The sequence below is a fragment of the Spermophilus citellus genome (genome assembly GCF_964194105.1).
Source record: "Spermophilus citellus genome assembly, chromosome: 4".
NCBI classification, from domain to species: domain Eukaryota; kingdom Metazoa; phylum Chordata; class Mammalia; order Rodentia; family Sciuridae; genus Spermophilus; species Spermophilus citellus.
Genome location: NC_138185.1, coordinates 38,361,004 through 38,384,746, shown reverse-complemented (window position 1 = coordinate 38,384,746; position 23,743 = coordinate 38,361,004). Strand labels below are relative to the sequence as shown.

General features: G+C 37.8%; 1 protein-coding gene across 1 annotated transcript in view; it reads right to left on the bottom strand.

The window, feature by feature from the left end:
- Positions 1-23,743, bottom strand: part of SPTLC3 (serine palmitoyltransferase long chain base subunit 3) — a 146,520-nt gene that overhangs the window by 104,955 nt on the left and 17,822 nt on the right. Inside the window, exon 2 of the mRNA XM_081291357.1 lies at positions 4,093-4,278. Coding sequence (XP_081147483.1) covers positions 4,093-4,278 — 186 coding nt within the window. The remainder of the gene's footprint in view (positions 1-4,092; positions 4,279-23,743) is intronic.

The following is a 23,743-nucleotide window of genomic DNA, read 5'->3' as shown; positions in this document are numbered from 1 at the left end:
GAAGCTCTGAATCTGTATTTTCAACTGCTAATATGGATTGGTTGGCATCCAAAAAACTACCAAAATAAAGTATAGATGGGCTGGGACTCCATTTTACGGAAGTGACAGTAGAATAGCTGTACAAGTGAAAGGTGATGAGCACCTAGAGGCTTCGTGGGATGATGCTTTTTTTTTAACCTGATCACAGGTGAACTTCAAATATGGAATATCTAGAATAGAAGTTCTCGTCAAACTTTAGTGCATGTCCACATCATCAATGATCATGTTAAAATAAAGGATCTGCTTCAGAAATGCTGGGCTGGGCCTGAGAGTTCTAACAAGCTGTCAGGTGATGGCACCAAACTGGATCAATATGTGGTCCCTGGACCAGCAGCATCACTTCTCTTGGGAGGTTATTTAGAGATACAGAATCTTGGTGTGACAGAATCTGCATCTGAACATGACCACCAGATAATTTGTGTGCCTAGTAAAGTTTGAGAAGCATGGTACTAAAGTATTTGGCTGCATGTGAAAATCACCTGGGGAATTTGCCAATGATTGTTTTGTCTTGTCAGGCAATGCATTCTGCATTCTTAGTGACCAGTTTTTAAAATGTAATACTCCTTTCCACTAAAAAGAACCAGGGATGAATGGGAAAATAGCATAGTTCCTGTTTTGAGCAAAAGACTTCAAGATGTGCCTCAGATAGTTCATTAAAAGGAAGCAAGAAGACTATTCAAAGGATAAAGGGTCAGTCTGTAGGCATGATTGAGAATAATCAAGTCCCATCAGAAGGAATATAGTGATCACAGTTAGTCAGAACCTGTCACTCTAAAAGGCTCTGAATCATTTAAGGGTTTCAAATGGGAAAAATAATAAAAGATATACCATATAAAAATGTATGCCATCAATCAATATGAGCATATTGATTGATGCTCTCAACCTTGTAAAGATCAAACAGGATGGAAACCATTTATTTTGTAAAGAAATGTAAATTATCAATTTATTTAAGGCAGGGCCTTCCCCATATAAAGTGGGTTAAGCAGTTCTTGTAGCAATTTGGAATGCTGTTAAAGCATAGGCTGCCCACAGTCCCTCCTTCAGGACTGACTTACCCATTCTCCTAGTTGTTGGAAGCATTGGAGGCTAAAAATTTCTCTGAGCATCACCTGGGCCTGAAGGGATCTTCCTCAGCCAGGATCCTTAGGAGCAACCCCTATCAATGCCAAAGTTCAAATGCCCAGCCTCCTTCCCACAGTTCAGAATGACTCTGAAGAGCCTTTTGTCTTCAGAGCTCCCTGTGGGGGCCTTTCTTGGGTCTGTCACCATCGTTTGTCAATATAAGATGGATCTGACACTGCCATTCACATGTCAATCCAAGCAAGAAATCTGGAACCTCCCTGTATTCCTTCTCCTATCTTACCTTCCACGCATTCAGCCACCAAGACTTGATGACTTTCTAAATGTCTCTACAATGAGTTCCCTTTTGATTTCCTTCCTTTCTTCCCTATTTTAAGCACAATGACCTCTTTTCTAAGCTACCATTAGCTTTCTTTGTGGTTGCTTTGTTTCTAGTCCTGAATTGGAATTCCATCCCTGACATGTACTAAATTCTTGAAGTTCATTTTCTTTTCATTTTCTCTCTCTCTCTCTCTCTCTCTCTCTCTCTCTCTCTCTCTTTATTTTTCTTTTCAGACCTGCCCTGGGAGATCTTGTCGACTTCTCTGGCTTTGATTCATGTCAGTATGCTGAAGACACACTGAAGTTGCCATGGTGTCCATCTGAGACTTTTTTCTCTCATGGTCCAGATCTCTATTTTTAGTTGCCACCTCTTCTAATTCAACTTGGCAAAAAAGGAATTGACCAGTTTCCCCCTCCATCTGGATCTTTATTCTCTATTTCTCATCTCAATTAATGACACTACCTTGTGCCCATCTGCATAAATGTGAGTGTGGCCATTGATTTTGTCCATCTTCCTAAATTCCCAGGTCAAATCGACCATCTCTAGCTCCACTTCTTCTACATCTCTTGGCCTAATCACCACCCCTACTATTACTACCTTGGTTTCAGTATAAGTTTCTTGCCCAGGTTTTCATCTCTATGTTGACTTTCTGCAACCCATTTCTCATAGTACAGTGAATGATCTTTTTACATATACCAATTTGCATTCTTCTGTCTGAAGTTGTTCAACACTTTCTTGCTGTTTCTACAATATATGTCCATGGCTTATAAAAACCCATTATACTCCAGCCCCTGCTTGCCTCTCAGTCTTCCTCCTCACATACTCTTGCTCCCACTCACAACACTCCAGTCATTGGAATTCCTTGAATACACAATGCTTTCTCTTACCCTGGACCATCTTGCCCACATACCTTCTCCTTAAAGAATCCTTGCCCCTCCCCACTGGGTCTTACCTCACCCTTTGCCTTACTGCTTGCTCTTCAGTCTTCAGATCTCACTTCAACTTTCTGTCCCTCACAGAAGGCTTCACTGAGCAGAAGGTTCAAGTTAGGCATGTCTCTTTCCTCCCCTAATGCTGTTGCTTTTTTATAATTTAGTCTCTGAGTGCAGGAACTATGTCCGACTTGGTTATTCTGGTATCCCCAGGTTGTGGCACAGTCCACAGCACAAAAACCCATGCTCAAAAAGAAACTGGCTTGATTAATGAGTGGACACACGCCTTGGTATAAGCAATGCCCTCTTTTGAGAATGTTTTCCTTTGCATCCTTGCTTACTTGGCAAACTCCTGCTCCTCAGTCAGGCCTCAGCATCAAGACTTCCTCATTTGCTAAGAGAGTCACAGGGTAAAGATCCCTGTGAGCCACATCTCTGTTCCCTAGCATCACTTTTGAGCAAATGGATTACTTGTTTGTATACTGGAATTCAAATTTTCTGATGGCATGCCCTATATTTTCTTCTATGTAGATCACCCCTAACATGTGCTAAAATATTTGTAAAGGTCAACAGGGATTATAATAATGGAGCTGAGTCTGATTTTCTTCTGAAGGTGATACACTTCGCTTAAGGAAATTCCAAAAGAAGTGATCCATATGATTTGTTCATGGGTGTGTTAGTGTGATAAATGTTTATCTTACCAATGGTAGTACTTGATAAATCACATGAGTTGAGATTCTCTTGTTACACTGACATTCATGTCTCACCTATGTTCATGGCAATATTCACAATATCCAAAAGCAAGTTTTGGAAAAAAGAGATTCATGGCATCATAAATATTTTGAACCAATTTGAAAAATGTATTAACACAATGCAGGGTTTTTGTAGAGCTCTGAATATTTTCCAGGTTGTTCTCTAACTCTTTGCAAACACCAGATGATGTAGGCTTTTATGGGTTAATTATAAAGAGTGACTAGATCAGTGGTTCTAAATCATGGGTGATTTTGTATCCCATGAGACATTTGGTACTGTCTGGAGGAATTTTTGATGATCAAATGTGTGTGTGTGTGTGTGTGTGTGTGTGTGTGTGTGTGTGTTGTGGAGAGCAGTGATTAATCTAGTGTGTGAAGGCAGGTATGCTGTTAAAATTCTTACAATGCACATGGGAGCCTCTCACATCAAAGAATTATCTAGTGCAAAGCATCAATAGTGGGAAAGCTGAGAAACTGATGAGATGAAATTAAAATATTATATTTCATTCAGATATACTTTCCTATTTCAGGATAGGGTGTAAATATTCAATCTATAGTTAGAAGATGAGAGTAAGATCTCAGGTGTCCTTACTCTCATATTTTGATGTTTTTATCTTTCAAGTGATATCTATTTCCTGACATATATACGTATATAAATTAAACATTTAAATGAATAGAAGAGCTTACATTCAGTGTCTGGCAATTAGCAGTTGCTAAAAAAATGTTTGTAAAAACAAATCTATCAATTTCTATGCATGTATGAGCTTGTAAAGAACCTACTGTATAAATATAAAGCTCTAATTTAAAAAAATCCATGAACACACAGAGAGGGAGGTTTAGGGGGTAGAAATTACTAGAATTTACCCTGAATAGTTCCAGACCATCTAGGTCTTGTCTCTGCATCACCATTTCTGAGAGCATTTCAGAGCAGACAAGGACACAGATCCAGGGAGATGCATATACATACCTTTTGTTCTTCTCGCTCTACGGCTGCATTGCATTTTTCTATTCCCCAGTTTCTCAAAAAGTCTCTGAAATAGCCAAATAAGGTTCCAATTCCATATCCCATGTAGGTGAAAACCAGAACATGAAGAGGTGCTTCCTCAAAAGATTCAACAATGAGATTTTCATAAAAATGTGGCTTCCCATTTTGCTGAAAACACAAGAAAAAACCAAAGATGAGTAAGTCTCCATTACAAATATCCCATCATACTTAAAATTTTGGGTTTTTGACCTTTTATATTTTAAATAACATACTTAAGATGTAAAAACTGCTTGGGAAAACTGGAAATTGATCATTGAAGAGGAGAAACAGAAATATAAAGTTTACTTCATAAAGTCTAATGAAATAATTGATTCAAGAAAAAAAGTAACTCAACCAATGATCAAACCACTAAATGAAAAGTTAGCAGAATAGGGTGTTCACAACATGCCAAAGCACAATCCCTTAAATTATTCCTTAATCGCAAACCTGGGGTTAGTTCTTTAACCATGTAATTAAAATACATCACAAATATTGTAACAACCAGATACTCTGTACTCTTTTTTTTTGATGTAATAATGAACACACAACATCACCTATGAAATTTGATGTAATAATCAACACACAACATCACTTATGAAATATTTAACCTGAATTTAGTCACGCTCTTATATCTAATGTCTTTTATAAGAAATTATAATTATATAATAAATGACATTATAAGAAAACAATGAGATAACCCAGGATGTGAAATTTTCTATATGATAATTGGCCTGGTCTATTCAGAAAGTCAATTCTCATTAAAAGAAAAAAAACAGGTAGAGAGGGTAGACTTAAGACAAAGAACAACCAAATTGGATTCTATTTTTAAATTATTATTATTTTTTTGCATGTGTGTGTGGATAAAAAGGTGAAAATGCTATGTTTTGAACAACTGTGGGAAAATTCAATATGAACTATAGGCATTGTTAATTTTGTTAGAAATGGTTGCAATATTATAATATTTTAATCCTGTAGATGCATGCTGAAGTATTAAGGGGGAAAGTGTTACGACAACTATAATTTTCTTTCAAATTGTTCATTCAAATTGCATGTACACATGGAGCAATTCTAGAAAAATGTTAATAATTGTTGACTCTGGATGGAGGTTATATGGGTATCCTTTATATTATTTTCCTACTTTTCTATATGTTTCCAATTTTTTATAGTAATAAGCTAAAAAATCTTTTTCTTCTATTTTAACATTTCTATGGACTGTTAGCACTAGGCCATTCTGATTATTATTTGCTTAGCAGACAGTAACATAATCAATGGTTGTTCAATGTATGAGTGAGTAAATGATTTCTAATGCTGATATTTAATTAATTTTTAGTCCTTCATAAATATTTATATATTCATTTATTATTTCCTTCAGTCTATATTAGTCTATTTGAAAATTCCCTATTTCTTAAGGAAATGATCCATGAAAAAGCCATTTGACCACTTGGAATGTGTAGTCTTCAGAGATTTACAAGCATCAAATATCTACTAATATTTAATGTATTAATTTAGTTTACATATGCAAACTAAATTAATACATTAATTTAGAATGATGTATTATATTAAGTAGTATTAAATAGAAATGCTGTGTGATTTAGTCTCTTGGAGGATTTTTTGCAAGGCACACAATAGATGATAAAAATCTTGTAGAGAAACATTTTAATCTCTACATTACTTTTTTTTGAAATTGGAACATTTTTTTTTAACTAGAAATGTACTAGAAATGAGTTCTAAACTCAATTGTAACATATGAAGCTATAAAATTTCTTGAAAAAAAAGCTTCACAACATTGTTTTTGGTGATTATATTTTGTGATATGAAAGCAAAAGCACAGGTAATAAAAGCAAAACCAGACAAATGGTAAAAATCAAACACAAGGGTTTCTTCGTAGCAAAGGGAACCATCAAAAAAGTATAAAGGAAACTTACAGAACAGGAAAACATATTTGAAAAGGGCTAAAAGTAAAAACATAGATGGAACTCACACAATTTAAAAGCAAGACAACAAAGGCAACAAAAATAAATAAATAACCTAATTAAAAAATGTGCAAAGGTCCTCAAAAGTATTTTTCCAAAGAGAACATGCAAATGCCCAACAGACGTGAAATTTTGTTCAGCATCACTAATCATCAGAGAAATGTAAAGGAAAACCACATCTCATATTTGATAATGTAGCTGTTTTCAAAAGAGTATGAGATAACATATTTGGCAACAGTGTAGGAAAAAAAATTCCTGCATACTACTGATTATGAATTGGTATAATTAATATGGAAAACAGTATGTACATTTCTCAAAAAAATATTAAAAATAGACCTAATATATAATCCATCAATCCCATTTCTGAGTGCAAGAAAATGAAGTCTGTGCTTAGAAGATACATCTGGATCCCCATATTCATGGAAGTAATTTATAATAGCCAGTATATGGAAATAACTTGTATCAAACAATGAATGGTTGAATAAATAGATCATGGTACACCTGTTCAACCAATGTTCTACAATGAAGCATAATTCCTCTTGTGCTTGAAGGTCAATGTGATAAGGGACAAATCACAAAGAGCAAACAAAGAGTGACAGTCTTGGAACAGAATTTTGGGTCACAGTTCTTTTATGGGCACTACTCAGAACCTTATTGTAACCTGCTCACAAATAAACCTTTTTGGCTGATCTAGAGGATGGCTAAGTTATATAAGTGCTTGTAGGGCAATAAACACGTAGGATGTTCAAGGTCAGCCTCTGAGGGTCAGCAGATTTTCTCTTTCTCCTTTCCTGCCCACATTTCATCTCTAAACTCCGCATATGCCCAAATAAAATAGAGCATTTCCCATGAAATCCATGGGTACTTTCTGCTTGAATAGGCTCTGAGGCAAGCTTCCTCTCTCTTAGTTGAACAGATAGTTCTTTGATATAATGAGAGCAACTAAGAACAGAGCAGGGAGGAAGAGCAGGAAGAAAAGATTAACATTAAACAGAGACATGAGATGGGAGGGAAAGGGAGAGAAAAGGGAAATTGCATGGAAATGAAGGGAGACCCTCATTGCTATACAAAATTACATATAAGAGGTTGTGAGGGGGAATGAGAAAATAAACAAGGAGAGAAATGAATTACAGTAGATGGGGTAGAGAGAGAAGATGGGAGGGGAGGGGAAGGGGGATAGTAGAGGATAGGAAAGGTAGCAGAATACAACAGTTACTAATAGGGCATTATGTAAAATTGTGGATGTGTAACCGATGTGATTCTGCAATCTGCATTTGGGGTAAAATTGGGAGTTCATAACCCACTTGAATCTAATGTATGAAATATGATATGTCAAGAGCTTTGTAATGTTGTGAACAACCAATAAAAAAAAGCTAACCCCCCCCCCCCAAAAAAAAAAAAAACAGATAGTTAAACTAGATATAAATAAGGCCCTCCGTTGGTTGCACAGGCTGGGCCTGGGAAACTTTGTTCTTTATTCTCCCTTGACATGTTCTATAACAAAGGAGAAGTTTTCAAAGTTTATCAGCCCCAAATAATGTCTATTTTCCTGTCTTATTTAATTTACATTTTATTTCACAGCAAGAACATGAGAGACCTTCATGGAGAACAGAAAACTTTCTTGGTGTTTTCCTTAACAAATGGAAAGTGACTCATTTACCACATTCCTTTATTTAGAGTTGAAGTCAGTCACACCTCTTGAAAAGGATTTCTCAATGTGAGATTGGATAGTTATTTTGAAATATGGGATTTTTGTCCTATTAAAGTAGATGAAGCATAACATCTTGCTTAATAAGTTTGTATTAATTAAGCATGCGTCATTGCTGCAGACACAGCACTATGATCTGTAATACATGGTGGTTTGTTCTACCTTTCCTTACACATCTTTCAAAATAAACAGAGCTTAAGCCACCTTGCCCAGAGTGATTAGTCACTTGGAGCCTGGTGACACCTTGAAGTTTGTTTTCTTCTTGCACTCTTATCACATCTGTATATAAATAGGTGCTTGGACCTGCTGGGAGAAGCAGATGATTTATCTTCCACTCAATTTGTCAGTTCCTTTGCCAGTTGTCATAGGCTAACATGAAAGGTGATATGAAATCAGTAAATACAATCTTTCTCCCAGAGTCAATGGTGCAATGGGGTGTCCAAAGTCCTATTAAAGTGTGTATGTGTGTGTGTGCAAATGACCATGATATACTGATAATGTAAATGACATATGGAAGACACAAATGGGATCCTATCACATTAAGTGATCAGGAGTGCCTTTCGGAAGGAGGTTGAATTAGAGTCCAGCCTTGATGGAGCATAATGATGGAGAAGATGTGCACAGGTGTCAGGCTGCCTGGGCTCAAATCCAGGCACTGATTTCATTTGCTGACTATGTGACCTTGTGCAAATCACTTAGTTTCCCTGGATGTTAAATGTATCAAGGATAAAATGGGACCAACAAATGTTACTTTGAAAATTAAATAAGATATACATGTGCAACATATTTACTTGTTGCAGATCGCATTAAATATTAGAATTTTCATGATATCTTCTGACTAGAGATGACTGTTGAAGTTGTTAGAATGGATAGTGCTACTTTTAGAGAAACCTTTTGGAAAGGAGAAAAGAGAAGAGAATATATGCACACATACACAACACACACACACACACACATACAGTCTTGTTCAATACCTATACATAGGGGGCATTAGAATACTGAGGGTCCAGTAACAAGACAGAAAGTGTAAGAAAGAAGAGAGACATGCAGGAGCTCAAGAGTCATTGAGGGTTGAAATAGATCACTGTGTATGGGGAGTCTCACAAGACAACTTGAGCAAGTGGTTTTTATCAGCCTATTATAACTGCCATTTTATTAGGCCAACAGGATTTAAGAAGAGAGAGGCTGGGGAGGTGATAGGGCTGAGAGTTGTTACTAATCATCAAAGAAATGTAGTGGTGGAGAACGAGAAAAAGAAAATGTGGAGGCTTTGGATACTAGTAGTGATGGGAGATACTTATTTTGGAATAAAAAAAAATTAGTGTCTTTTGGAGCTGAGAAAAACATTTCATAGATCAAGGTTAATTGGAGAGAAAGGTAAGAGATACTGTAAGTTCTAGAATGAGATCTCCTAAGGAAGATGGAATGATGAGCCCACATGACTATCCTAACCATAACAACACACCGTCTCAGCACTTTGGGGAACTTGGGTTGCAGACTCGTTCTGCTCTAGGTTCTTGGGTATATAACAAAAAAAATGAAAAGGGTTGGGGATATAGCTTAGTGGTAGAGTGCATGCTTCAAAATAAATTCAAAAGACTGAGAAAATCAAGAGAATTCTGTTGATTTACCACCCATTCACAAGTAAGCTATTGTTGTCAGAATGAGGTATCCCATGTAACATGCACATTCATTCCATCATGCTGCTGGGTCATTCCTTGGAAAGGAAAGTCCAGATGAGGAGGCTTTCAGGCCTCAGTCACTCTACAAGAGCAGAAAGTTTAGCATAATGTTGAAATGCCAAAGGAACCCCAGAACACTGGAAATAAGGAGATCATGTTCCTTTCTGAAGTGGACTACATACAGAGTTTTCCACATTATGATCAAGAATTAACATATAGGTGCTCCTCTGAGAACACAAACTTTCAAAGATACTGGCATTTGGGAATGAATCTCCACTTACATTGTACAAGTGAAGTTTTTACAGGGATGCAAAACTACTTCAAAATATGTAGAATAAGAGATTTATTTAAAATATTGTACTGTATCAAGATACAGAAGCTGATTAAAAAAAATAGTGGCAGGAGAGACCATTTCCCTAATGGTCACATAAAGAACTCCATAGATGCTTTTTAAAAATTAAAAAAAATCTGATAAAATAATCAAAATGAAACTTTTTAAAGTGTCTGGAAATTGTTTTAAGGATATAGCAAATTAAGAAAGGTCTGTTCCAGATGACCTACTGAATAACCTAAAAGAGACTGTGAAAATAATGAGAGGCTGTGAAAACAGTGAGAGACTGTGGCACCAAGCCATGACCCATTCTCTCCCTCCACTCCTCCACCTTCCAGCTCAGCATGAAAAAATTTCCCTTCTGAGCAGGTATAGCTAAGAGGATGGGGCTTCCTCTCCCCTGATCCAGTCCAGGACTATGATACATTCCCTGAGAGAAGCATGCCTTTCTCATCACCCCAGGTCTATTTTGCAGAGGCTAAATTCCTTGCAAGTATGTCTGAGAGATTGGGAGTTCCCTTCTTCCTCTGAACACCCACTCTTAAAGTAGAACCTCTTCACTAGGCTTGGCATGCTGGAAATACTGCAGCCCCAGTTGTCCTTACCCCAGCTCACTAGCAGGATATGGTTTCTGTGGTGGAAGAGGAAAACCGGAAGCTACTGTCCCACCCACATCCCTGCTCATAAAACTCTGCTCATGTCCCATCTAGAGAGTGAGGCCACATTCTGCACCCAGCTCAGAAACAGTAGCTTATTGGCTTTGCCCAGGAAGAAGGATTGATCATAAAAACACAGATTAGTAAAGGATTCACTAAGGGAATTGATTGTATTTGGAATGGAGAGCAGGAAAGTGTAAGGCTACAGGATACCCTTGGAAACCATGGAGATTTTGCTGGTAAACAATTCAGAGGGGATTGGTTCTTCACAAAAACAAGCTAAACGGTGGGCAGTTGTCAGTTCATTGAAGAGAACCAGGGAAATAAGCTAAGAAGAGTCCTCTTGGGGTCAGAACCTCAAAAGACTGGCCTCAAAACACTACTTATGTCAAGGATCATGAATTTGATTGGATCAAATTGTGGAACAACTTGTGCCCCAGGGTACTGTCAAAACCAATAGAGCCAATAAATAGTGAAGACCAGCTGCTGGGACTGATACCAATAAAAGCAGATAGCTTAACAGATTAGGGAAAAAGATACTAAGAGACTTGCTACAGCTACTGTCATTCCAGGGTAGATAGTAAAGGCTGCATTCTCTAAGGAGAGACTCTGTACTGTGAGTTAAATAGATGAGAACAGCTCAGCTATATCTCACTGAATTTAAGTTTGTATAAATCTGAAACAATTTTGAAAAGTTAACACACACACACACACACTATTTATGTTAAGCACAAGAATCATCACAAAGAAAACATCAAAAAATATGAAAATCATTGAAATATATCCATTGTAGAAAATTGCCACACTAGAAAATATCCATGTCATGGAAAAGAAAGCACTAAATGAAAATAGGGGAACAAAAAGGACATGAGACATACAAAAAGTAAAAGTTAAAGTGGCAGACACAAATCCAACTCCTTTAATCACAACTGTAAAATTATGGATCAACCAATTCAATCAAGCGGCAGAGTAACAAGCTAAATAAAAACAAAATTAAATCCACCCATAAGTTGTCCACTGGAGACACACTTCATAGTCACAGATCCAAGTACGTTAAATTGGAAAGAATGGAAAAAGATCATAAAAACAGCAATCAAGGGCTTGGTATGTAGCTCAGTGGCAGAGTGTTCACATAGCATGTGTGAGGCCTTGGGCTCAACCCCTGTACCACTAAAAAGAAGAATAAAATTTAAAAAAGTAAACAGTAGCCATAAGAAAGCTAGATTGGCTATATTAATAAACTTTAAACCAAACTGTAATCAGAAGTAAAAAGGGACATTTTATAATGATAAAATGGTTAAGCCACTAGGAAGATGTGATAATGATAACAGATATGGGATATTTAAGTTTATCTGAAGGGTTTGTTTTTATTGTTATTTAATGTTTTTTAAAAAAAAAATTTGGATTTTAACCTAAACCAAGCCTCAATGGGTTGCCTGTTAGCTAATGCTCTGCCAGAAGACACAAGGTGCTCACAATAGACTGCAAACTTACTATCCATTAGAAAGAGAGATGTATTATAGAGAGATGTCCAGAGTACTGTGGGAACTGGGAGAAAGATGTACCTAACACTGGCTAGAACATGGGGAAAATGTTTTATGAATCAGGGGATAATTGATCAAAGGCTTGGAGGATGAGAGTAGGGAAGATAAGGGCAGTGGCAATGGATAGAAAGATCCTTAAGATATAATTGAGAGCTTTAGGAGAGATACTCATCACCTTTCTCTTGGACCACTGCATTTACCTTCTGTGTGGTTTGTTTATTCTATACTGACTTCTCAATTCTGCATTTGCTAGATAATTTTATCCCTAGCTATTTCCAAAGTGTTCCCTAGATAGAGATGACCATCAACACAATGGGTTTTAAAATAATACTGACCTCTGCCGCCTCTGGAGGATTTGCAGTATACAGAAGCTGGGTTGTAAGAGCCAGAGGAGAGAACTTTCTTGTTCATTACTGCATCCCCCTGTGTGCCTCTGGGCTTATGCATGATGCTGAACAAATATTTATTGAATCAACAAATATTTGCTTATATGACATATATCATATACTTGGTAGACATCATTATCCAAAGTACATGTATGAAGACATGAATTGGCGTGAACATACTTTATATACAAACAGAGATATGAAAAATTGTGCTCTATATGTGTAATAAGAATTGTAATGCATTCCACTGTACTGTATTTAAAAAATAAAATCAATTAAATATTAAAAAATAAAAAAATTAATGTTTAATAAAAATACTGAAGTGAAAACCAAACTTTGGATAGTCTAGTATGTGTATCAAATGTGTTTTCCACCTTTTATATAAATTTACCTATGCCATGGCAAAAGCTTTCTTTGGAAAGTGTTAGTTTCAACATAAAGCTAAGTTGCTTAAAGCAGAAGATAATGCCCAGCCTGATTCCCATCTTCCATTTGTTGTATGCATCATTAAACTATGTCCACTTCATACCCAGTTTTTTATACTTTCCTAATTTTTTTGTGTGCTGTCACTTTTCTGTAATTTCTGCAATTTTTTCCTAGCTGTACTTCCTGCTTTTTATCTATCTACATTTCTATTTATTTTTGCCTGCTTTATGACAAGCTCTGCTTAAGACCCAGCTCTGGCTTCACTAAAAAGATCCAGGCTAAATATTCTTGCTGCATGACATCATCAGTACAGTTAACTTATTGTTTTATAAAACTATTTTGACAATATACTAAAAGACAAGTCATCAAATAAATATTTTCTATTCATTAGAAAGAGAACAGAAAATAAAAGATAACTTGCAAAAATAGTAGCTTTCATTATCTCACACAAAGGACCTTCAAATATTTTAACACTACTGTTCAGTGTGGCAAAGATTTTGGTTATTCACCAAATCCATTTTTTTCTCTTTTCTCACAGCGAGGCTACATTTTCCACATCCCTTCTATACAAATGTAACCATGTGGCTTAGTTCTAGCTAATTAGAAATGGGTAGATGTGAAATGTGCCACTTCTGCACCTGGACAATAAGTCTCTCTGTTCTATTGTCATCTGAATATTGACAGCCAAGGTGACCTTGGAAGCTACACATTAAAAATTGTAGGGCCTTTGTTTGCTGATCCCCTGAAAAGTTTTTCAGGGCAGAGTCTTCTCCATCTTTCTCAACTTTCTATTACTGACAATTTGACTTAATATGAGTGACGTAGATATTTCTATTGAGTTATGCCACTGAGATTTGGTAGTTTACACATTATAAAACTTAGTACCTTAATATCATACATACAATACAAATATTGTTAAAATTCTTGTACTCCAGAGGATAGGAGAGTAGTGTGTGCCGAAGTCTGGCTGGGCACAATTCAGGAGCCACTTGTCAAAAGAAACTAACTTTATTTTTAGAACCACACACCCAAAGAAAACAGCTCCTTAGGAAAAAACCCTCAGAGCCCAACTGCCACCACCAGCTTCCCACAAGCCTCTCATCCCTACACAAGCCTCCTGCTCTTGAGGCCGATTGGCTGGGTCACGTGGGCGGAGCCAAAGAAGCCCCCCAATGAGCAGCTCTGTGGTCTGAAAGGGCAGGGAAACAGCCCAATGAGCATCACCGCAGGGGAGCCAATCAGCTAGATGTTGCTGGGGCCACTGTGAGCCAATCATCAGCCGGCAGCTGGAAGTTTGCTGGGGCCCCTTTGGCTGTGGCTCTCAACAAGTGTGTGCTTAGCAAGCTGAGGTCCTGGATTTAGTTCCTGCACAAATTGATTTTTTCCTCATTTTTAATCCTTGCTTAAAAGGTTTAGAAGAAGTCTGAGAAGAAAGTCACCTCTTCAAAGAAACTTCTACCTCGGGACTCACCTGAGCTGACCAAAATTCTAGTTTGAGTCTGGGAAAATGTAAGCCAGAAAACTCAAAGATTCAATTCTTGATTTAATAAGCATCTCTTGGTATTAAATAGTACATGCTGGAAAATGATACATTGCAAGTTTGAGGCTTCAGTGACACTAGAAGTTGGAGATAAAGAGACAGGTTATAAACAGAACTTTCTATATTAGCTACTCCAACCCTTTCTTTTTATTGATGAGCCAATTCAGTATTTGAGAGGTGAAGTTGGTTTCTCATCATCACTACTTTTAGTTTCATTCACCTGATAAGTTGGCTAGTAACCAGGGTAGTCCATGAGGAGAGCCACAGACTTCAATAGGTACAACCAGAATGGTGAGTTGAGAAATTCACAGGAGCAACATGATTGTACTAAGTGGGTCTAAATGGAGCCTTAGTAAGATGACCAGTGAATATCTTCTGAAGGAATGTATGAATGAGGAAGAGCCAAGACTGGGAAACTTGGGAGAGGAGAGGAGGAAGGAAATTCCAGGAGAGGAGACCTGGCTTGAACATTCATTGGTTTGAAATGAGGTCCTAGGACCTTGAAGAGACCTCTAGCTGGATCTCCCATCATACATACTTGAAGATGAGATGCATACAACCCCTTGGAATTGAATATGAGAAAGTTTTCCCATGGCAAGGTAAGACAGGCATTCTCTTTTAGGTACTGTGTAAGAAAGTTGTGCCATCGTTGGAATGCCACCTTATCATAACTGCAGAAGGAATGCAAGGCACAAAGATCTGTAAACTAGAACCTACCTGGGGAGGCAGCTAGGGTGGAGGTGCCAAAGTTTATTGGACATGATTCAACTTTGGAGCTGAGTGGCTGTCATTCACCACCTTGTAAGGTTGCATTCTTTTGATCTGGCTTACAATCACCTGGCTCACTTGAGGAACAGAGAGCTTTTATTAAGTTGGGCTGATTGACCAGAAAAAACAATGCACCAGTTAAATATCTCTGAGAATAAATACCACATTTTTGACCAATTATAATGTGCTATTTGAGAATAATGTTTACCTGTAAGGTGCTCAAAAGCTTTTATGGACATTACATGATATTCTTAAGAATTATCTTCACTTAGTAAAAATGATACAAGGGTGTTAAGCAACTTGGCCAAGATTATAAAACAGAAAAAGTCAAGACTTTGGATCTGTTATCTCCACAACTTGAGAATTGAAGCCAGAAGGAAGTATGAATTTAGACCTCTGAGACAAGACAGATTGGAACATATTTCAGAAATAAAGTAACCATGGGCTGAATCTTTTGTTTTCCCACTAATAGTTGCAAACACTCTTGACTGTTCTGTGCATGAGAAGGCATGAGGAGATTACTCAGGTAGTCTCACTAGAGATTGCATTCTCATCAAGCTCATATGTAGTGGAGAGATAAAAATGCACACACCGATTATGACTAGAAAGCAAAAAGTATCCCAACATCTAATCAAGTACCATAGTGGTAGCTAAAAGGAAATAAGAGTTCCGTTATCATTTCATATTTCAGCACTTTTACATTGATTGATTCATTCACCCATTCATTCAACACACACACAGAGTAGGATTGAATACCTACCCTGTGCCAGCTTTTGTGTCCAGGTGACACAGAAGTGAGCAAAAGGACACAGCTCCTGACCTCATGGTCTAGACCTGTGCTGTCCAATACAGAAATCATTATCCACACGTGGCTAAGTTTCTTTTAAACTTAACTAATTAAAATTAAATACATTTAGAAATTTAGATCCTCTATTGCACTAGCCACAAGTCAAGTGTTCAACAGCCACATGTGGTTTGTGGTTACTATACTGGAGAGGACTTAGTAGAACATTTCCATCATTGTAGGAAATTCTGTTGTTCAGATGTTGGAGAATTATGGCCCAGAGGCCAGATTTTGCCCACAGCCTGATTTGGTAAACAAAACTTTATCAGAACACGGCTATAACCATTTGTTCATGTTTTTTCCAAGGCTGCTCTTGTGATATGATGGCAGTGTTGAGTAGCTGTGATAGACTGAATGGCCTACAGAGTTAAAAATATTTACTATCTGCCCCTTAGCAAAAAAAAAAAAAAAAAATTGGGCAACGTCTGGTATAGATAGAAATACAAATGTAAAACAATACTTACAAAAAGAGAGATGGTGATTAAGTAAGGATGCTGTGGAATAGATAGCATATGGATCTGACCTAATTCACGAAAAGGGAAAGGCCTCCCCAAAGAAGATGTTATTTAAAATGAAATATAAAGAATTAGTAGGAGTTTAACAGGAGTAGAAAGTCTCTCCAAAAGAAAACAGAGCTTGGGGAAGTGGAAGAAGGTTGAAATAGCATGGGAAGTGAGGGATAGGTGTGGCTGAATGTCAGTTCCACGACAAGGGACTCTCCACTTTGTCCATTGATAGTACTCTAGCACCGAAAGCAGCCTTTAACAGGTAGAAAGTGTTCAGTAAATATTTGATGAATAAATGGATATATAAATGAGCAGTCTGAGGTTATGCAGGACAGGTAAATCAAGTTATGAATTGCTGCCTTGATCCTAATAAGAGAAGCCACTGATGAATTAAAATAAATGATGGCCTGATCAGATATGCACTCTCAAAAGTGCCCTAAGGAGGTGGCATGGAAAAGGATATTCATGCAGATTTCACATGCAGTGATTCATGGCAATTGGTGGAAGAAAAAGACAACAAAGCCAGCTTGCTCAATTGACTCTGGAATTTTGACCCTCTGACTAAAAATCAAAAGAATAGAGTCTCCAAACTGTACAGAAATGAACCAACCGAGGAGGTTTTGAACATCACAGTGTGGCATGCACTGTGGCATTTCTTCATGGTGCTGCTGGGCAGCCATGACTCATAGATGAGTTATAAGGAGGGTGGGGCTCCTGAGTCATTTGGCTGAGTTCAGTGAACCGAACTTGTATTAGGAACAATGTTTTTCCCCCGCTCTTTGAATCAAAATGAATCAATTTCTTCTTGTTCCTAGTTGATGCTGAGCTGCGGTTTTTGGTTCCCACCCCAAACTTCCCATCCCCTGGGGCTAGACCAAACAAGGTCTGCCATTCAGCAGCACGCAGAAGCACAAATCCTTCTGACCCAGAAAGTCAGAAACTTGCCAGGGAGTCAACTGCTGCTTCTTTCTGTGTGTTGGTTAGGAACTGACTCTTTGTTGCACATACCTCTTGCTTCTCTACCCTCCTTCACTGCCTGTCACTCCATATAATCTGGATCATCATTTGAAGAGATAATGCCAAGTTGAGTGTACATAGATTCACTTTGTTATTCACAGAAAGCAGCACATGTTGTTTTATTTTCCATAAAAACCTTTCAAGTTCATGAAAAATAAGTATAATATCTCCAAACAGCCAATTCACTAAGAATAAAGCACTATGATTTATTTTGTTGCTTCCAAGAAATCTGATATCAATGGCAAATAATAGAAAAAAGATAACATCTCCCAGAACAAGCCTAACCTTGACTAGTCTTTACCTGTACTCCAGGATCAACTACTTTAGCAGATACATGCATTTTTTTTAGCCTTATTAGTTTTTGAGCCTGAAGTAATGGCTGGGTGCAAGGCCTAAGTCATTTGATTGAGGTACTCAGACCTGGGACCAAAGTATAGCATGCATGTTATACTTAGTGAAATAAAACTGATATTTGTGACTTATTTTGATGGATTAATAATTACTGGCCAATTATTTTGGCCAGTAGATCATTTTTTACAGATTATCATGTTCAGTACTTTTATTTCTGAGTATAATACTGAGTCTGTAGACATTTTATTCCGTTGCATTGGTTAAAAAATTAACCAATAGGAGGCATGTCCCCTTAGAGAACAGGCATCCTCTCTTGTCATAAACTCACAATCCTGCTGTGGGATTTTCCTAAGCACCCTAAATCATTCCCACAAGCTGACAAAAAGTGTTAGTGCCAAAGGCCCCAAGAGGGTTTGTTCTTGGTTCTGTGATGTCCAAGGATATATTGTGTAGAGGTTATTTTGAGAACTTGGGCAAAAGACTACACCTGTTTGAGTCTCCGTTGCTTCATATTTAAAATAAAATCAAATAGCTCTACCAGTAGTAAAAAGATATGAGTGTTAAAGATTGGGTCCTGGGTATGAATTTCAGATTCTAGTGAAGACAAAAAGCAAAAGGGATTCAGTTTTAAAGGAAAAGGAAACTGTAACTGTGGTGAATTTTGACTTGGGGGTTTGTGTTAGTCAGCTTTTTAACACAATGACCAAAATACCTGACAAGAGCAACTTAGGAGAGAAAAACTTTATTTGGGGCTCACAGTTTCAGAGATTTCAATGCATGGTCAACTGATTCCATTGCTCTGGGCCTAAGGTGAGGCCGAGCATCAGAGGTGGAAGAGCATAGCAGAGAACTGTTCTGCTTGTGGTGGTCTGGAAGCAGAAAGAGACAAGGAAAGGGGCTGCAGGAAAGATGAACCCTTCCAGAGCATGCTTCCAGTGACCCACCTCCTCCAGCCATGCCCCACCTGCCTACAGTTACCACCCAGTCAGTCACTCAAGCTAGGATAACTGATTAGGTTACAGCTCTCATCATCTAGTCATTTCACTGCTGAATTTCCTGCATTAACACAAGAGCTCTTGGGAGATTTGTATATCCAAACTATAACATTCTGCCCTGATCCTCAAAAGCTCATGTTCATCTCACAGTGAAAAATGCATTTAGTTCATGTCCAAGAGTCCCCATAATCTTGCAGTTACAGCACTGCCCCAAAGTCTTAAGTTTAATGCCTCCTCTGAGGCTCTTAGCTGTGGCCCATATAAAAATTAAAAGCAAGTTACATTTATTCAATATACAGTGACACAGAGCAAACCTTTCTATTCTAAAAGGGAGGAACAGAGGCATTGAAAGAAGGGATAGGACAAAAACAAGACTGGAAACCCAGCTGGGCAGAGTCCGATGGCTACAACTCCCGCTTCTTGGCACATGGTGGCAAGATGCCATCTTTACAAGGCTCATGCAGCCCCACCCCTTCGGTGTTGCTTGTTGCAGTTCTCTTCCCTTTTTCTGAGCCTGGTTCTCTCTGTACCCAGCAGCTGTCCTTTGCAGACAGTTCACTTTACTCATATCTCTTAATTCTCGGGGTCTCCATTTCAGCTTGGGCCTCAACCTCAGGTTCACCAATCACCCTGTCAGAGGCAGCCTGCAGGCATTCCAATCCTGCTACATTTTTTTTTCCTGGCCTCCTAGGCTTCCTTTGAAATATTGGTGGACGTCTTTAGGAACCTCCTAACTTTAGCATCCTGAATTCCTGCAGAACCACCACCACATGGTCTGCCACCAACTCAAGCAGCAGCTGAGCTCCCTGGGATCATGATTGCAGGGGCCTCTGAGTGTCTGGATGGATGGGCATGATGAAAACACCTTCTAGGTCACTCTGTGCAGGAAGGGTGCCCCCATGAACTCTTCTCAAAGGAATTTTTACTTTAACACCCTTGAGCCTGAGATAGGAGTCGTTTTGTCAATTTTTGAGATGCTCTCAAGATATCTTTTCCATTGTCTCTGTGGAAAAAATACTTAGAATTTCTTTAGTGCTGACAATTCATTCAACCAACATACCTTCCTTGCCCTCAGTTTTACATGCACTTTTCTGGCCAAACTGAAAGTTTTAAAAATCCTTCTGCTCTGCTTTTTGCTCCTGATTCTCAGAGTAAACTTGGCTAAATGCTGCCAACAATTTTCATGCCACCTCTTGAATTCTGTACTACCTTTGAATTTCTTCCACCAGGTTAAGTAGTCCATCACCTTTACATTTAGCCTCGCAGAAAGTCTCAAGACATGGGCAAAATGTCGACAACTTTTTTGCCATAATGTAACATGAATGGCCTCCAGTTCAAATCCCACTTGAGTTCTCATTCCTCTTTAAAATCTCATAAGTACAGTGTTTACTGTTCAAATTCCTATCTGCATTCTGGTTTTCTGAGTGCCCAACAGACTCACCCATCAGCTCTGCTGATGACATTCTAAGGCTTCTCTAGCCTGCATCCCCAAACTTTTAAGAACTCTTACCACAAACCACTTCCAAAAGTTTCTGAACCACATAGTCAGGTTAATCACAGCCATGATCAATTTCTGCGTTAGCCAACTTTTCATTGCTGAGACCAAAACCTGACAAGAATAACCTAGAGGAGGAAAAGTTTATTTTGGGCCCATGGTTTCAGAGGTTTCAGTCCATGATCAGCCAACTCCATTGCTCTAGATCTGAAATGAGGCTGAGTACCATGGCAGAAAAATGTAGCAGAGAACAGGTTCTTTGCTTGTGCCAGCCAGGAAGCAGGGAGAAAAACAGGAAGGGGATACAGGAAAGATGGACCCTTCCAAGGCATGCTTCTAGTGACCATCCCCTCTAGCCAGGGCCCACCTGCCTACAGTTACCACCCAGTCAGTCCACTCAAGTTAGGATGGATTGATTGGGTTAAAGTTCTAGTAGTTTAATCATTTCCCCTTGAATATTCCTGCATTAACACAAGAACTTTGGGGGAACACCTCATAACCAAACCATAATAGGATTTGACAAAACATAAAACCAGCGAGGAAAAACAACCCACTCCTATTTTTGTATCCTTCTGTCAGTTATTATAATCATTCCCAAATGTTCATCTGCAGCTCTATGAAGATATTTGCTAAATTTTTTGCTGATGTATGGGAACATTAGAAAATAATATATATGCACTTATTTATGTAGTATATTATACATACATATAAATTATATATATATATATATATATATATATATATATATATATATGCACATATATGCATGCATACACATTATTTTTCTTAAGGACTATCCATTAATCAGATATGATGTCATCACTAATTTTTTGGTTGACCAACCATTTTTTTTGTGGATGTATAGTTGATGATGATAGCAGATCATGGGTTATAATTTTTAAAATCATGGTTAAAAAAAAGTTGGCACACTAAAATTCATTTTTAAAAAATCTGACAGTTTTCTAAAGTCTGAATTCCACTGGGCTGAATCACTAGACATCAGCCTTCTGAGTTTTGACACTTTATGAATAGAAACTTCTGGTCCTATTGAAAAACATATCAATAATATGTAAAAGAAATTGTAGATAACATGGTTTCTGGAGATCTGAGATCCTTTCTGCCATTATTATTCTAATGCTTGAGAAGATTTAAAGCGAGATTTCTTTAGGATTAAATATCAGAGTTGGTGGCTTAAAAATATGCCAAGTTGCAAAAACCCAAGGGTCCCTATCATCCCATTGATGTAATTAGCTTGAGCAAGCTCAGCAATGAGTAAACTAATTCATTTTCCCTTGCTCTGTCTGAAAGCAAATCTTTACTATGTCATGATTTTAAAAAAGGAGTTGAAGCTGATCCAAGACTCAGAGGAATGTAATTTTAAGGAATATCCATCCTATGTAACATAAAGACATGAAGACAAAGGTAAATAATTTTTAAAGAGAGATTTATAGGAAGCCTGGCTTTCTGACATGCCTTGTAAAATATCTTTATTGCCTTGATTTGGAAATCTAAGATAGAAATCAACATTATTCTTTCAGTCTTTTAGAATCACATTAAAAAATTACTAATCCTGAGCCCCAAAGTTATTTTTCATTTCTTTTTTTGAACTTGCATATGTGCTAAATTAAAATACTGAAGAACAGAGACTGATTTTTTTTAACCTCCTACCTATTCTTATAAGGAGCAGCTGATGGAGTTTTATGTACTAAATAAATGCTTGACAAAATGTCTGCTGCTGCCAATCCTTCAAGACATTCCTGATCTTAGAGTCAGCATGTCTGGGATTATTATCCTGCTCTGTTCCCATTATCCAGATGACTGTAGTCTCATTAGTGAGCCACAGCTTTTTTATCCTTAAAATTTACCTACCAGCATCAAACCACTCACTGGACCATTGAGGATCCAGTTAGGTTCTGGATGTAAAAGTGATGTATAAATGATGCATAAAGACGATAGGGATCATTATAGTTAAAGGTGATGGTTAAAGGGATACAACTTGGTTATGCATCCTTAAGAATTGTTTTCTTTGTTTAAGGTTTCCCAGAAGCAGACCCTTATAAGGGATTCATATGTAATCTGTTTATTTAGAAGGTGATTCCAGGAAGCACTGGTAAAGGAGCCCATAGGAGACAGGGAAGGGAAGGAATCCCTTAAATGACGTTCTGTCAAGGGAGTTACCCGTGAAGGAAGCTGGAACTCTCTTCCACTAGCGAATACTTGAGACAATGTGGGACACACCAGTATTTATCCTCCAGCTTGCATTGAGAGCTGCTCCTGGGGATGCTCATTCCCCAGCACTTTTTGCCTGTTTCAAATTAGGGCAGAACATCTCCAGAAGGTCAGAGAAAGTCATCAAACAGAGGTCACAAAAGCTGGATGTTGGAAATGAAGCTGTGTACACAGAAATGGAAGAGCTAAGAGCAGAAGTGAATATGGCACTGAGAGGGTCTCCAGCTATCACCTCGATGTCATCACTACACTTCCTTAACACCTAACTTCCATTGCTCTGTATGATTACACTTTAACGTTCAGTTTGTTTTCACTTGAAGAATTGTTGCTATTTTATTCAAGTATTTTCTTCACAATGTACTAAAGGCTTCTGCAGCCCAGTATGAATCTCTTTTCCTTATACTGTTTCACCAAAGAAGGAATAGGGTTAGAAATAAGACAGATTTCTACAAGGGCCAACATTAATAATAGGATACATTAATGACTTATCTCTAGAATCTGGCACTATTCTGAGGCTTTGCATGTATTAGCTTATTTACTTCTCACAACAGCCCCCATAAGGTAGGCACCACTATTACTCCTATTGTTCAGATGAGGAACTGAGTCACAGAGACATTAAGCTACTTGCTCAAGGTCACAGAGTTTTCAGTGTGAAGCTGGGATTCAAGCCTAGAAAATGTGAATAGAAAGCCCTGCTCCCAACTCTATGTCATGATTTGAGTTATTAGTGCACAAGATCTGAGGAGTGCGGTAACAAGTTATGTGATTGATATTAGGAATCAGAAGATCCTGATTCTATGACTTTCTAGCAGTATATGAATGATTATATTATCTTTTAAAAGTTTGATTTCTTTTTTTCTGAAAGTATTTTTTATTTGTTCTTTTTAGATATACATGACAATAGAATATATTTTGACATATTACACATATATGGAGTATAACTTCCCATTCTTGTGGTCGTATATGATGTGGAGTTATACTGGTCATATATTCATATATGAATAATAGGAAAGTTATATCCAACTCATTCTATTGTCTTTCCTGCTCCCATCCATCCTCCCTTCCCTTCATTCCCCTTTGCCTAATTCAATGAACTTCTACTCTCCCTCCCTACACACTCTTATTGTGTGTTAGCATACACTT